Source organism: Phoenix dactylifera, chromosome 7 (genome assembly GCF_051530095.1).
Source record: "Phoenix dactylifera cultivar Ajwa chromosome 7, Ajwa_hap1_PhDact_Kaust_v1.1, whole genome shotgun sequence".
In the NCBI taxonomy this organism is placed as follows: Eukaryota; Viridiplantae; Streptophyta; class Magnoliopsida; order Arecales; family Arecaceae; genus Phoenix; species Phoenix dactylifera.
The window spans coordinates 1,743,946-1,760,675 of record NC_143196.1 but is presented as its reverse complement, the minus strand read 5'-3'; the positions used below and the strand labels follow the sequence as shown (position 1 = coordinate 1,760,675).

The following is a 16,730-nucleotide window of genomic DNA, read 5'->3' as shown; positions in this document are numbered from 1 at the left end:
CTTTAATTGAAACACGCAGTTGACACTTTCCGCGTTCGATGTGGGACAAAACACGCAATAGGCACTTTCGCTTTTGGGGAAGCAAAAAGAGACGTACGCGCCAGGAAGGGGTCGAACCTTCGACTTTCTGCTTAGGAAACAGACGCTCTATCCACTGAGCTACAGGCGCATAGCCTGGTAAATGAAAGGTCATAATAATTTAAATAGCTTCCTTTCCCCTTTTTCTCTCCCCCCTCCGGCCTGTTCCACCGACCGTCAGCGTAAAGCGTAGCCGAGATCCCGTCTCCGATCGGCGAGTTCCGCCGGCCGGAAGCCATGATGCGGGCGGTGATAGAGATGAGCACCCAGGGCAAGCCTCGCCTGGTCAGGTGCTACGACTTCCAGGTTTCCCTCTCCCATCTTCTACAGTTTTCCTTCCCATTCGTTTTGTTATGCGACAACCATGTTTCCTCTCCTTTCTTTGAAGGGGCGTTTCATGCCTTTCCGGAGAATATTCTTTTAGTCAATTTTTGGATAGATATGCTGTCCCTTGCCTTTTTCATAGGTATTCTTGTGATGTTGCAAGCAGTAACGAGGCGCTTCTGGTGAAGACCACAGGGCGGCACCAAAGGAAACAGAGAAGAGCAGCTTATAGAAGGAGGACAGTGTAGTTCTACTCGGTTTTGATTGCAAAGAACCGAGGGGGAATGATTGTTCTGTTTGATGGAAAAGAAAAGCCTCGATTCTGTATTTGTTTGTCTTGTTGAAAAATTTGATGATTTAAAGAAGGAAAAAAAGTCATGATTATGCTCTAGAAAAGATGAGCTTTCATTTTCTCATTTATTTGTAGAAAATGAGAAGCCAATTCTCCAGAGGACCAGAGGATGGACAAGAATTATCCACATATTAAACTATTTTCTCCAATCCTCACTTAGGAGCGTGTTTACGGCGTGAAGCGGAGAGTAATGCAGTTCTATCCATTTATACATCGTAGTTTAAGCTTATTTCCCGTCACTCGGTCCCATGGTCTAGTGGTTAGGACATTGGACTCTGAATCCAGTAACCCGAGTTCAAATCTCGGTGGGACCTTATTTTTGTTCCTATTTTCTTTGCGGCTTCAATCAAGATAAGAAGCCTCTAATCAACAAAACATGATATCCTTTTAACTCCTTGGACAATTTTTTTTGAAGACATTTTTCTAATAAAAGGAATAGTAACCAACAACTTCATATGGCTACATTGCTCAGAGAAAGTTGAAATCGCGGAGGGACCTTTATTCTTTTTCTGTTTTCTTTGTAGCTTCAATGAAGACAAGAAGCCTTTAATCACTTTTCAAAATAGGATATCCTTTTAACTCCTTGGACAATTGTTTTAAAGCATTTTTATAATAAAAGAAATAGTAACCAACAACTTCATATGGTTACATTTCTCAGAGAAATTTCGAAGCAGCTCTTTGTTCCGTGATTCAGAAAAAAAGTGACTGAGGAATGAAGAGAGCCGTAATGTGAAACCCAGTCATTTAATTTACATTTACCCGAATAGACCACCATCAAAGGATACATTACACAGCAAAAGATTGCAGCTAGATGTTCAGTAATTCAGAAACAAATTAATTGAGGAATGAAGAAGGCTGTAACGTGAAACCCAGTCATTCAATTTACATTCACCCAAAAAGACCACCAATGCAGGATACATTACACCGGAAAGAAATGCAGCTTGATGTTCAGTGATTCAAAAGGAAAAGGTGATTGAGGAATGAAGAAAGCCATAATGTGAAACCCAGTCATTCAATTTACATTTTCCCAAAAAGACCACCAATGAAGGATACATTACACAGGAAAAATTGCAGCATGACGTTTTACAGGGGAAAAAAAAGGATAGATAAAATAAACAAACCGCAACCAATGAACCATCAGAACATCTATCACTGTGACCAACAATAGGTGCACAGATAACTTTCGGACCCACTATGGGTGGCCGCTTTGGAAACCTCTTTGCTCACCAAGTAATTTCATATACCAATGGAAAGAGAAAGAATTGATCTCAATGCAAGACATCAACTTCACTCCGTTTTGATGCTTGCAAATACAAATGGACTTCAGATGCCATGGGCAGGCACTCTAATGCTGAGCATACCAAAAATTATTATAGAAAGAATCATAAAAACCATCATCTTCAATCCTCAGTCTCATGTGCCCCAGATGGTTCTGGGAAGATCTCCCTTGATGGTCTCTTATGGGAGAACGAGTTCTCACCACCACTCCCTTGGGACCCTGATGTACCTGAACGCTTTAATATCTGTTCCTCCCTCGGCGGGGCTGTGACGGACACAATATCAGAGGAGCTGTGCCGCCAGCTTCCAAAGAAAGCAGCATTCCAAGAGCCCCGTGAGGAAGTAGCCCTCAGCTTGGCTGAGCCAGAATTGTTCTCCTCTCTTACCACCTTCAGAGGGTTCTCCAGTGCTTTTAGGATATATCTCATGAGTGGACGTTTGGAGGGCTTTGGATTCAGGCAGGACTTTGCCACAATAGCCATTGCCCAGACTTCCTCCAAGTGGTCCTCATCCACGATCAGGGATGGATCCACAATTTTTGCGATGAGCTCCTTCTCATAGATGTTGATGTAGCGCAATGTTTGTTCAATCCACTCATTGGTTGCAGCATCATTAGACCCACTGATGCCGAGCTTACCAGTGACTAGCTCGAGCAAAACCTTTCCCAGACAGTATACATCATAGGCACATGTCGCAGTAGAGGAGCCTGAGTATTCATTGAGCACATATGAGCAATATGATCAGTTCACTTTTGCAGAGAATGAAAAAGAAATAAGTTGAATGAAAATTTAACAAAGAACAAAAAGGGGTCATTCAGTAAGTTGGCGCACCAGAAATGACTTGTTCAGATGTCCTGTACATCATGGACAAAAAGAAAACATTGTTAGAACATGACAGGCCACTTCCTATTATACATACAACAAATAATAATGGTTAAGGTATTAGGATACTGGTGGTTATGGAACAATTTATTTAAGTTTCATGAAGGCGGAGAAAACATTGCAAGAATCAGTAGAAGAATTATCAAATATTATTTATATAGTAGACAGCAAATTATATATCTAAAGTCTAAAGAGGACAAGTATATTAATATTCCTAAATCTTTGTAAAAATTAAACTTATCACACAATTTTATTTTTTTATAAAAGTTTATTTTCATTAATTTTTGTTTTAAAATGTTATTTAAATCACTACCATTGCAATAAAATTAAAAAAATAAAGGAATACATGGAAAAGATCTTGGTTCAAGTCCAAGCTGAATCTCTTCTTATGTAATTTTGTATGTCAAGAAACACCATAACTCCAACTGGTTTGTCATTTCATTCTTCATTCGCAATCTTGCCTTTCTGAAGAGCGCATAATACAGGGAGGCAGAAATATCCTCCATAGCTGGTGCATAAAAGTACAAATAGCTCCTCAATTGGAAATAGGATTTAGCCTTATGATTGCCTTCCTCTTCCACTTCGAGGAGGTTCATTTTTAAAACTAGAGAGGTGCTTCCCTACATGTTTGACATGGGTAGTTCTTCCACCATTCTAGTAGGCCGGACATCATGAAGGTCATGCACATAATGGAAGTTACAACTCTTGTAGCCACGGTCTACATATGCTAGCATAAAATGACACCAAAACAAACACCAAGTGCTTGCTCGCTCATCTTCAAACTACGGCATTTTGTCATAGTTGATTTATCTTTCGGTCAATAAAGTAGTGCAGCTGCAGTTGAAACTTAACGCCTATTATGTCCTTGATAAGAACTTTGTCATAATATTCTGCTCCTAGTTGAATTAGATACTCCATGTATACATAGTTTTCAGTAAATTTTGCAGAACCCTTCTTAAAACTCTGCATTACACATGTTCTAATTATTGCAGTGCATATCCTACTATCAGCATGCAGCAGCGAAGGACCAACCTGGACCAAGTCACAAGTATTGATTTGCATATAAAGATGGTACACTGTAATCCAATTCTTACTTGGGCACTATTCAAATTAATATGTGATTTGTTTCAGGAGAATTCTTTCATAAATTGATTGTTCTCCTTGATCCACCATAGTATATCATCTTAAAAATGGCAACACTAGAAGACTGCTCATGAGTGGTTAATGACTGGCCACATTAACAATGGTTGTAACAATTGAGTAGAAATGGAAAGAATTACTTTGACCAAGCTTAAACTTAGCTGACCTCCCCTACGTAGTAATGTGAGACTGCTAACTAAACTCTTTAAACAAATAACAACTCCAATATCAAGTGAGAGAGCGGGAATTGGATGAGAATATATATAGAGCATGCCAACACCTTCTGCTTGCTCAAGCTTTTGATGGATGAACCTAAGGCATAATCTCTTCAAGGTAACAATATGTGAGTATTTATTTTTGTTTTTTGTGTGTGTGTGTGGGGGGGGGGGGGGGGTGCGGAAAGCTTTTGTCAAAATGCACGACTTCCAAATTGACACCATATTTTTACCAAGAAAACTTCCAGCATGCATATTTTGACTTATATGATATTGACAATTCGACATGAACATATTTTCACATTAGCCATCATCACAAAGTATTATCTAAGGCTTGATTCAGGCACTATAAATCATGTAACCCTTCGTTGGTTAGAACACCAAATACAGTCCTTAATCTTCACATAGGGTGAAAGAGCAATGATCCTTGAAAGGAGATTTGATGAGCAATATTCATGACAATTGGATATTATGATGAATCTTTTTCGATAATAAGATTCGTAAGGAAGGAATAGAAAAGGGTATTAGTAGAAGAATGAGAGGGGGGAGGAGATCAAGGACTAAGGGTTACGAAGAACATAAATCACATATCCCCTTTTTGAATTTGATTTCCTTTTACAGCTAAAAAGTTTTCAAATATTGATACATGAGGAAAGAGAAGAAAGGAGGAAAGCGAAAGAAGTAGAAGAAGAGGAGGAGGACGAAGGAGTGGACAAAGGAGGAGGAAAACATGAGGAGGAGGGGGAGAAGAATTATGAATGTTTTAGATCAGAATCAGATCTAAGTATTGGGACTCAGGAAAGGAGAAAAGATGAAGAACAGAGACAAAAGAGGAATATGGAGGGTTCACTTAATTTGCAAAAATCATCAAGATACAGATACATTAGTTTGCCTCCCTTCAATCTTTTAAAATACAACCAAAACCCTCGTAAAAAGTACCCCAAATGGCCTTAATAAATAAATTAACCTACGGTTAACAACCACAACTATTATTCAAGCAACATGATTCAAAATACCCGAGTTTGCACCTTTTAAACAACTCCTTAGATTCATCCAAAAAAAATCCAAGAAATATAACAAAATTTTAAAAAAATCCTAAGCATGCCCCATCTATATCCCAACAACATTATGGCGACCATGGAAGAGGTAAAGATTCAAAAATTTTATTTGAAAGTTTAGTTGAATTTTTCTAAGGATGATTGGCCATTATATTAAAACTCAACAAATATTGTCTGTTCAGCTTTAGAAACATGACACATAAAAGAAGAGGGGGGCACCTCCTATGACAAGACAAAGCCTATACAAAGAATAAAAAGAAAAAAGTATTGAAGCAGAAAAGAAAAGACCCCACAAAATTCAGATCCGTATATAGCTTCATCTATAATGACAATTGGACCTCTCAAAAGCTTGACGCTAGTGACTTTACAATTTTCACAACATAATCTTCAGTTTCAATAGGAGTTCCGGATACTGATTTTACTTAATTTAGGACTCTAAAGCCAACAATAGCAATTATATAAATCATTAAAGAAAAACTAAAATATAACATCTAATTTAGACTTGCACTTCCTATTAACTCTTCATGGCACAAACTCTTTCCTTGACAGTGTTTGGGTTCTTATGCCCTCAGATTTTTCAAACAAATAAACTTGATATCTTTGCACTAGACTTTCCACATGGTGAATCCGTATCAAACCAATGACAATGTTCAAGGATCATGATTATTAAGTCTGATCCATTCACGATCCAACCTAAAAAATTGGGTTCTTGTGATTTTATATTTCTAAACAAGGTATCCACAAGATTTCATCTCTTGTAGTTTTTTAATTACACTCATTGCTTTTCTCATCATTTACATCGGTCAGTATACCACACTTTCTGGTCAAGATTCCAATTATTCCAAATGGCACTCTCTATCTCTCTCTACGTGTGCGTATGTTGGACAAGCTGAATAGTTCGCACTTCAGACTCATTTGATATAATAACATGAAGCAATCTTTTTGAATTTCCAACAGTGTCATTGATGTTTCTACAAGACATGTTAGTTCAAATCTCCAAGAAAATACATCCATATTGCCTCAGGAAATGTCTATTGTTAACAGACTAAAAATTTGTAGTTATTTCATAGCTCAAGGATTCCTACCAACCCCACCCCCCAAATTCTAGTATCTAGGTGGCAACCCAATATGCACACTACAGATTGCAATAGTATCAAACTTATAAATAAAACTAATCCACAAAAAAAAAAAAGAAATATAATTACTTCTAATAGAAAATTACTTACTCAACTGCCTTTGTTTATAACTTAATGCAAGTGAACACTAGCCCATATCATAGCATTAACAAAAGTTGGATATCAGAAAAAAAATTTAAATGATGGGTAAAGAATATTAAGGTCAGAATAACTATAACAAGATACAAAATAAATGAAAAATAGTCAGGAAGATGCACAGAGATATAAAGAGAAACCAGCTTACAAATACCAGCTTGCTATCCTAGATATTAGAATATACGGTATGGCAAAGATACATCACAACAGACACTTACTGTGACAATCTCAATATCCTGGTGATGACATTCTGGTGGCCTTCCCCTTCCTGAGTACATACATCACTCAAACTTCCAAGCCGCACTTCAAACTTATCATCAAGGAGAATACTGCTTGCCTGAATATCTCTGCAGCCACACGAGAATCTCAGTTGGTCATAGCTAGATAAATTTCTCCCCCTTTTTTTACTGCAACAACTTGGTCAAAATTGGCTCTGACATGCAAGTAGCATTTGAATCTAATAAATCAAATTTGTCAAGTAGAGGCAGAAAGTTCCTTGCTATGCGATATGCTATAGGATTTTGATGTTAAAAGATTTTTTTAAAGGAAAATGGACCCTTTCTAAGATGAATTGCAGGCTCAAATCAAGCTAGCTTAAAGTTTGCTACAAGTCAGCAATAACTTGATATGACCCACATTCTCTAAATGTGACCAAGCAATATGCCATAATAGTGTGTTTGCTCAAACAGAATGGACTTAGCAACTGAAATTTGATAGAAACTTATTTTCTTGTTTTCTAGTTGCTGGCAAGAAATGGTCCAAGCAATTTTGAAAATGCAATGTTACACCTTATATATTTTAGATCGTAATAACTAATTTATACAGCAATATCTCCTCAATGTTATAAGTTATATATACACATAAGCATGAAACTATGGATGACAAATGTAGTGTGTATTAGGTCAAAGAAGGGAACCATATGTCTTTGATCTTGACATTTTCTAATCTATCTGCTGTAAACTTCAACTAATTGCATAACCATAGCCATGACCATCCAGCCTTGTTCCAACTACTTGGATTCAGCTCATGGATCCTGATACTCCAAGAAGTCCTCTTTAGGGCAACTCTAATGTTATCCAAATTACAAGGGCATTAGGTTTGTTGCTGGAAATTGGACCCAGGGGCGGCCGCGGACCAAGGAGGAGGAGCTCCGACGAACACTGGCGGGCGGCGGTCCGTCGGCGAGCGGCGTCCTCCGTGGGGGCCTGCAAAAAGCCGGTGGCCGGGGTTTCTGGCGCCGGCCCTCCGATGCTTAAGCAGAGAGGGACTTAATTTTGGAGAAGGAGATGGACTGTATGTAGAAGTCCGAATCCCTCCCTTGGAAGAAAAAGCCTCTTTTTTAGAGGAAGAAGCTCCCCTTTCATAGGGGGAGTGCCAGGATTACCTATGATGTGACTGAGCGAATTAATGGATTACCGTCACGATTCGACGTGGGCGTGGAGGTAATGAGTTGCCGTGGATGGTCCGTTCCCATCATGGGAGGAGATGGCGTGCAGCCAGAGTTTGCTTGTGGCGCGCAGTACAGTCCATTCTTGGGAATGGTGAGGCGTTGACAGTCGTAGCAGGGTATGGTCCCTGGTTGATATGTCGTAGCGTGGCCGGCAAGTAAAGCATGGTGCGGTGAGGCTGCTGCAGGGCATGGCCGTAGCATGTGGACGACGAGGTCGGCCTTCTGAGGTCAGCTCGGCCTTCTAAGCTCAGCAGCCTTTTGGTCTCGGCATTCTGTGCTCGGCCTTCTGAGCTAGGCAGCCTTCTGTGCTCGGCCTTCTGGTCTCGGCCTTCTGAGCTCGGCAGCCTTCTGTGCTCGGCCTTCTGAGCTAGGCAGCCTTCTGTGCTCAACCTTTTGGTCTCGGCCTTCTGTGCTCGGTCTTCTGAGCTCGGCAGCTTTCTGAGCTCGGCAGCCTGCATGAGCTCGGCCTGAATGAGCTCGGCAGCCTTCTGTGCTCGGCCTTCTGAGCTCGGCAGCCTGCATGAGCTCGGCAGCTTTCTGAGCTCGACAGCCTGCATGAGCTCGGCCTAAATGAGCTCGGCAGCCTTCTGTGCTCGGCCTTTTGAGCTCAGCTCGGTCTTCTGGTCTCGGCCTTTTGAGCTCGGCTCGGCCTTCTGGTCTCGGCCTTTTGAGCTCGGCTCAGCCTGCATGAGCTCAGTCTTCTGAGCTCGGCAGCCTGGATGAGCTCGACAGCCTTCTGAGCTCGGCACCTTCTATGCTCGGCAGCCTTCTGGGCTCGGCTTGCATGAGCTCGGCTCGGCCTTCTAAGCTCGGCTCGACCTGCATGAGCTCGGTCTTCTGAGCTCGGCAGCCTAGATGAGCTCGGCAGCCTTCTGATTTGGGTGCTTTAATTTGTGGGTGGTCCATTTTTCCCCCCAACAAGGTTCATTGTTTTGTAACACTTATTTGGTTGTGTGCTTAAAAAAATAAATAAATAGTTCCATTTTCAGGACTCAATACTAGCATCTGGATGTAAAATCCTAAGTTTCTAGCATAAGGACATGGAACCTGCAAAGATGCATGACCTGACATTCTTTTGTATGCAACTAGGGATTTTACTGTACCCCAAAAATGTGGTGCTATAGGTTGAAGGTATTTGAAATTTGCAAGCAAGAAATACCATTAAAAACAATGCACTAATTGATGACAAAAATGGGACACAAAAATTCATTGATTAATATAAGAAAGAGAATAGAGGAGGTGATAAAGTTAATCCAGAGAAGACCAAGGCAAGAAAATTGACAAGCAAGAACTAACTAGGTAATAGTTATTAGACTTAAAGCTGGAAGAATTTCAAGGTAGTACAAGGATTGAAGATCAGATAAATGGCACATGCGGTTACAAGATCGGATGACAAATCTCAAGTTTCACTTTATTAAGCAGAAAATGAGGTAAGGCCAACCTATAAAAATCACTAAGTATGAATATCGATAAAGTCATGAACAAGGGCAAAGCCAGGATTCTTTCCTTCGCGGTGGGGCAATAATATAGACCAGGAAAAAAACAATAAGAGTCTACTTTTAAGAATTTTATTAAATAAAAATAAATATCAAAGTTACTTTCAAACATATAATATCAAAATGACTGCATGTACATGCACAAACATATTAATCCATGATTCAAATCTCAAAGATCAAACAGGTGTGTCTGTATGTACATGTGTATATGTATGCAATATCTTTTATAAGAAAAGGAGAACATAAAGGGAAATCATGATTTAAACTCATAAATTTAAAGAAACAATGTACCTCTTTCAGACTAAATTAGAAAATCTCCACCCCACCCCCTATGATGTCTTTTATAGATCGTTTAGTCCAGTTTAGTTCATGACATAAAAGAGATTGTGAATTAGATTGCCTGGTATGATAACAAATCTGATTTTACCCAAAAAGATTCCCACATAAGGCCGAAGACATCTCTAGTCAACTTGTCAATATAATCATAGGTAATTTTATGAAAAGGCACCCACCCCCTAAAAGTTTCCCATCCATTTTATCTTGTTGAGAAAGTTATATTATTTTGATTCTTCCTTCTACGTTTAGCGTTATAACTCTGGATGATAAGAAAAGAGCATTTAAAATGGTAATCAATAACTAATTAAGCATTAGCAACCTAATAATGTAGGAGTGATAAAGTAGGCAAAGAACTTTTGGGGGGTGGAGTGCAAATATTTTGGTGTGGGGCAGTAGAAAATCTTTTTAATGGCTCCACAGAGGGTTTTGGGAATCTTAGACATGCCATGGGTCCCATCGCATCCCCAGATCCATCCCTGGTCATGACTCATAAATGGTTCCATGCAAGCATTATGTCAAGCAAAGAGAAAGCATAGATATTTGATCAAGAGGCAAGATAGAAGATTATATCAATATAATAGAATGATGTAAATAATTTCGGGATCTAGGAAACTGCAAGAGTGGACAATGGATAATGATTTTCATCAATACTAGGAAGGTCAATAACAGTCAAAATGGTCAATTAAGGGCTGAATATTTACTTGATTAAAAAAGTAAAGAGATGACAAATGAAATTAATATTTATAGGATAAAATAGATTAGTTGATAGTGGGCACTAGACAAATGCAAGATTTGCACAATATTGTTTTGATTAACAACGACAATGCACATAATATTAGTCTCTTAACCTAAGGAAGTTAAGGTAAAGAAGATCAATCTGCCAAAGAATGATCAAGAGCCAGTACTGAAGTACAAGTTTTCCAAAAGAAAATAAGAAGCCCCAAAAATCCTTAAAGTGGGATTGAGACATGCAACAAGATAGCGGGAAGAACCAAAAATGTAGAAGGCCTAAGGATGATACTAGAGGCTAAAATCAAAGATCTTCAAGGGATCCAACACAATTAGAATTTAGATGCATAAACCTAAAGACATATGGCACTAGCAAGCAAGAATGGCAAAACCCCAATAAGAGCAAGTATTGGACATTTGATTAGCCCCAGAGGACTTCAAACTCTTTTGAAGTTTTAAAATGAGAAAAATAACATTCACAGTCCAATCATCAATTCTCAAAGAGGTTTTATTAGCTGTAAGGAGGTAGAATGCAAATGTTGCCAATCAAATTTCATAATATAATAGACAATGGGCACCAAGATGCTTGGAATCCAATATGAAGAAGAAACAGCTAATCAGAAGAAGTCCCTAGAGGAAGGATTTGAGAAGAGTTCAGAAGAAAATATACAAACTTTGAACTACCTATTCTTGGATTTATTTGTTGTTCAATAAAACCACTAAAGTTTATGCAATAAAAAAAATCAGAAAATTCCATTGATAAAAATGGATTGAATAAAATGTTGGCATAAGCAAAATAGTTTTTGGGCATATAAATTTTTCAGATGGTCCTGTTACTATTGAATAAAGGGATAAGAGAAAATAAAGGCTACCTTTGTCATATGCACCACTGACATGTTAGCAAGTTTTTAGTAAACTTCTGATAGTTGTTCATGCAAAAGAATAATCTAACTAAAATGATTGTTATTACTACAACAAAGTGTGAGCAATACCTATGAACCAGAGGTGGGATACACTCATGATGCAGATAACATAGAGCTTCAGCCACCCCTATTGCAATCTTCAATCTCTTAATCCAATCCAATGACTGCAGTCCTTCTTCTTCCTCTCCCGACTTTCTATGCAGTGCATTCGATAGGTCACCGTTAGGTACATATTTGTATACAAGGAGCTTCTCATTCTCATTATCCAAAAAGTGTCCTAGGAATGGCACCAGCCTCTCGTGCAAACCTCTGGAAAATAAATCTAGTTCCACGGCATGAGCTTCTTTCCTGACTGTCCGCACATTGATCCTCTTCACCACCACAGGAATGCCGTTCTCCAAAACACCATGGTAGAGATCCCCTGAGCGCCCATGCTTGATAAGGTTTTTGCCGCTGAAGTCCGCAGTCGCCCGAACCAACTGCTCGTAGGTGTAGGCCTCCCCCACAGCTGACAAATTCACAGAGACTGCAGAAGGCTGTGCTCCAGAAGGGCCTGCATTCCCGCTGCTCGTCCTCCGTTCGGCTTTCTGGCCTCCACATTTCATCGCACACAGCACAATCACGAGAACCAAAATAACAATTAACAGAAGCCCCCCGATAACCCCTATCAAGATATACTTCAACTTTCTGTTGCTCTTCCCACTGGAAGAACTTGTTGGAGCCGGAGCAATACCTGGGGTTACCGCGCCATAATAAGGCAGCCTTCTTTGCAAATAGAACTCCTGACAATCAGTCAAATTCCTCTGATTCGAGGCATTGCGGAAGCAGTTCGATCCAAAGGAGAAATTTTTGCTGCTGCCATGAACAGGCAATGCGCCTTGGAAGTAATTATCGGAGATATCGGCCACACTAAACCTTGTGAAAACGACAGCAAACCCTGAAGAAATCGACCCGTAAAAGAGATTGTTGGAGAGATTGAACCCAGCACCACTGGCATTGGCATTGGCATTGGCAACGGCGGGCACAAGGTCTGGAAGCGTGCCAGTGAGGTTGTTATAGGAAATATCAAGAAACCGCAGCTCGGACAGTGACCACAGCGAGTCCGGCAAGCCGCCCGAGAAGTTGTTGTGGCTCAGCGTAAGAGACCTGAGCCGGGAGAGACCGGAGAAAAGGCTGCTGGCGAGAAGGCCAGAGAGGGAGTTGCTGCCCAGGTTGAGAACTCGGAGGCTCCTGAGGTTCCTGAGATCGTCGGGGAGGGCGTCGGCGAGAGAATTGAAGCTGAGATCGAGGGAGGCAAGGAAGGAGAGATCGCCAAGCTGGGCCGGGACCGATCCGGTGAGGCTGTTGTTGGAGAGGATCAGGGTGTTGAGCTTCGGGAGGGTGCCGAGAGCGAGGGGGATGGGGCCGGTGAGGAAGTTGGAGGAGAGGTCGAGGTAGGAGAGGTTGGCGAGGGAGGCGAGGGAGGCGAGGGATGCCGGGATGGCCCCGGAGAGCGAGTTGTGTGAGAGGTCGAGGACCGAGAGGTTGCCGAGCTGGCCGAGGGTCGGTGGGATGTTGCCGCTGATGGCGTTGCCGGCAAGGGAGAGCACGGCGAGGCCGGTGGCGCTTCCGAGAGAGTAGGGGATAGGGCCGGAGATGGCAGCGTCGGAGAGGTCGAGGGTGGAGAACACCGGCCGGAGGCGGCGGCCGAGCCAGTCCGGGATGGGGCCGGGGAGGGCGAACCCGGTCGCGTTGAAGGATTCGAGCCGGGAGAGTTTCCGGAGCCCGTCAACAGCGAACCGGGGATTGAGCCGTCCAAGCCGAGTGCGGCGGAGACCGGAGAGATTCAATGAGACAACCCGGCCGGCGCGGCACCGGACTCCAGTCCAGGCTGAGCACGGGTCGGTCCGGCGGGGCCAGTCCCGAGCCCGGAGACCGAGCGAGGCCCTCAAGCTATATAACCCAGCGAGATCGGCCTTCGACGTTAGGTTCTGCCCTAATGCCGGCGCGAAGAGCCCTGACGCGAGCAGGACGAGCATAAACGGCGCTAACGGCGAGGGCATGACGGCTAAGCGGACGTCGATCCGGGGCACATCAGCGGGTGGTGAACCATGGTACGGTGTGCGTCAACGTCGTCCGGTGTTCCCCTTTCTTCTTCCTCTTCTTCGCTGCCACTCCGTTGCGGCGGCTATGGACGGGGACCCCTATCTCGGTGGCCTTTTTTTCTTTTTTTCCTAATTTCGTGAAAATAGTTGTAAATAAGAAAAACAGGGAAGAAAAATGGAAACAAAGAATAAAAAGTGGGCACCAGCTAGTTTCCCTTCACAGCTACTCCCAGTTAAAACCCCGGTATTAATGCAAATGAAGATCTCAACCACCTCACTCTTCCTGCTCTCCACTCTCATCGAAATTTTTCTCTCGTATTTTTTTTTTAAAAAAAATTCTACTCTCCAGGTAATACTTTCTAATAATTTCTTCTAGTAGTAGCCGGAGGGCGTGAGGAGGAACCGGGATTGGCCGGTGGCCGGGAGGGGGAGTGCAGAGTATTTAGAAGGGAGGGAGAGGGGGGTTGACTCGACGGGAAAACCGGGAGGGACAGCTAGGATGTGAGCTTGGCGAATTGATTAATATGGAAATTGTGTGGCTCTTTTTATTTATATCATGATTAATAGATTTGCTACTCTTTCTTATTTTTTGTTTTCTGATGACGAGGATTTTCCATTGATGGAGCAGGCGAAGGGGGTGTTTAGAGGGAGGTCCGTATCAGAGGCTTTTAAATCCTCGGGTTTCAATCTTTGGCACTGAAAAGAGTGCGGGCTGCGATGAGTCCATATGTTCTGACTAAAAAGCCCCTATAGTAATGGTGGAATTACTGTAACTACCACTTGCACTGTGAGTGCGGGAGTTGAGGACTCGAGAGGAGGATGGTAATTTGGGAGTTTCCGAGGAGAAAATAGTGGTAATTTGGTCCGAATACAGGCGGTCGAAGTGTCGCTGGCAGCGCCGTTGGAGGGAAGGAGAAGGTGGAGAGGGGGGGTGGGGGATGCGATGACGTGGCGAGATTTAATGTCGTGAGATGGGACCCAGAGGCGCCGCGTCCCGTGAGTGGCTGGTCGTCGCATACCGGCGACCTTCACGCGTCGGCGCCTCAATCCACGTCATGGATTTTCTCCAATAAGATTTTCACACGTGGATCTAGCTTGGTGCCGCCACTTTCTACTGTGATGCCCATTTCCGCACCCTCTTGCTGACAGAAGGGCCCCACTGAGTACGTCCCGACATGGCAGTTCAAATCTGGCTTGGGTTTTTTTACAATTTGAAGGTGGGTGAAAATTTTTGTTGCTTTAGTTTAATCGATTTCATCTAGGTAGTACATGGTCAAAGTTAAAGATTCGTACATGATTGGGCAATTGTCCTATTTCCGTGCCATCTTTATCCCTTGTCACAGATTGTTTTATATTGGTAGATACCGTGATGCAATGATTTTTTTTTTATTATTATTTATTTGTGTGTGAGCGAAAGAGCTAGTGGTGTAATTGTCTCGGGACAGCTTCATCTTATTCGTATGAACCTATATATAATTATAATTTACATATCAAAAGATCTTGTTTGAGTTTGTCACTGTTTGAAAACAATGGTATGGTAATTTTTAATTTAGGTAGCAATGCCAAAAAATTATGGTCTTGGTTCATTGTATTATGTCGGCTAGCCAAAATGGCTACTTATAGTTGTCATGGCATAGTTATATTGTCATAAAAAAAAATTATGTTCTTCAAAATTGGCTTTCATTATAATATAGTTCCTATTAATTATCAATATTTATTTTTCAATAATAATCAATTCTTGTATTGTTATTGATGATGTTTATTGATAATATTTATAGATAGTTATATTTTGTAAAGAAATAAAGTAGGAAGACAATTACCAAGATTGAAATCTTAGATCTTTCCCAAATGGAGGAAGTGCTAACCAAGCTTAATTAAGAGGAGATATATGCTCCAAAACCAAATCCAACTATAAATACCTTCATATTTGCAAATTTATTGTATAATACCAAATTTGCTAGACCATGTATTAGTTTTGTATTTCTTGAAAAATGGTGTAACTTGCATCTATTTCTTTGTTCATAAAGCCATGACTGATTATGTCCTAAAAAAGTATGAGCTGCCGCATGTCAAAAGGTTTACGAAAACATCTTATATTGCTGGCATGGCAACTATAAGAAGTCATAAGAAGTAATCAAAATATTTTACAAGTTGAAAAAATTGAGTCAAGATTAGTGTCTATATTTTAATCATAGAGTAATGTGGCCTATAATTAATATTAAGAATGAAGTGGTAGGCATGTTACATCCAACAAACCAAATTAAGAGTGATGAGGATAGTCAAATCAAGAAAATTAGGAGTTTGAGCCACTATTCTAGTTCTGAAGGTTGAAGAATGAAAACAATATCAAAAGATAAAATGATTGATAAATATAGAAGTTATATCAAAACAATATTTCCTTGAGAACGGCAATGAGAACCAATGGAAGTTTATGCTCATTTGACATGTGGAACACTTGTTGCGTGGGATTGAAGGTCTCCTGACAAACATAAAGTTGAATGATAAAGATATAAAAGATAAATAAAACCGATGATATACTTTTCAGTTGGATAAAATATTTTGATATTTTCCACAAAGTCTGCATTTTTTTTTTGGGTACCTTAACTCGTACGTCAAAACATAAACTATAGACCAATCTTCTCCAAGTGGGACGAAAAAACTCCATGCTCGGAGTTGAAAGATGAGGTCCAGGAAAATGGGAGCTTTACAAGAGAAAAGCATCAAAACACTGTCCTGGGGATAGAATAGCCTGCGAGCTTGTTATGGCTTTTGTTATCAGCTCTCGTTGTTATTGAGAGGATCGATGCTGCCAAGTGAGAGTTCAATGGGATGGAACTGCGTCTGATTGAAGCATAGAGCTAATAAATAGTTCTGTTGGATATCTAAGAAGGTAGCAGGCGGTTCTTCTGCAGTTTGTAATTCCTCCTCTCTTCTGTCCTTATCCTACTCTACCTAGAAGACCCGAAGACGTTGCCAAGGTCTATACTGCTTTCCATGAACACCATTTCTAAATCCCACTTGATTAGATGGGTCTTGTTTCAAGAGGCATTCATTGTATTCCGGGGGTGAAGGGTGAGATGGATAACATTGATGTAGTTTGTCAAAGATACTACGA

The 16,730-nt window shown here is 41.1% G+C and overlaps 1 protein-coding gene, 1 long non-coding RNA gene and 2 other non-coding genes across 4 annotated transcripts; 2 read left to right on the top strand and 2 right to left on the bottom strand.

Annotated features, from left to right (window-relative positions):
• The first annotated feature begins 16 nt into the window (after positions 1–16).
• Positions 17–780, top strand: LOC103707609 (uncharacterized). Its single transcript, XR_604166.5, has 2 exons — positions 17–384; positions 569–780. It is a non-coding gene; the product is annotated as an uncharacterized LOC103707609 (long non-coding RNA).
• Positions 97–169, bottom strand: TRNAR-CCU (transfer RNA arginine (anticodon CCU)). The gene has a single exon. It is a non-coding gene; the product is annotated as a tRNA-Arg (tRNA).
• Positions 781–996: 216 nt separating the features above from the next.
• TRNAQ-CUG (transfer RNA glutamine (anticodon CUG)) lies at positions 997–1,068 on the top strand. The gene has a single exon. It is a non-coding gene; the product is annotated as a tRNA-Gln (tRNA).
• A 679-nt stretch (positions 1,069–1,747) lies between these two features.
• LOC103707610 (putative LRR receptor-like serine/threonine-protein kinase At2g16250) lies at positions 1,748–14,280 on the bottom strand. Its single transcript, XM_008792158.6, has 4 exons — positions 11,601–14,280; positions 6,816–6,944; positions 2,863–2,885; positions 1,748–2,738 (listed from the first exon to the last, which is right to left on the bottom strand). Exons 1-4 carry the CDS (start codon positions 13,571–13,573, stop codon positions 2,155–2,157), a joined length of 2,709 nt encoding a protein of 902 aa, XP_008790380.4. The 5' UTR covers positions 13,574–14,280; the 3' UTR covers positions 1,748–2,154.
• Between the last annotated feature and the right edge of the window lie 2,450 nt (positions 14,281–16,730).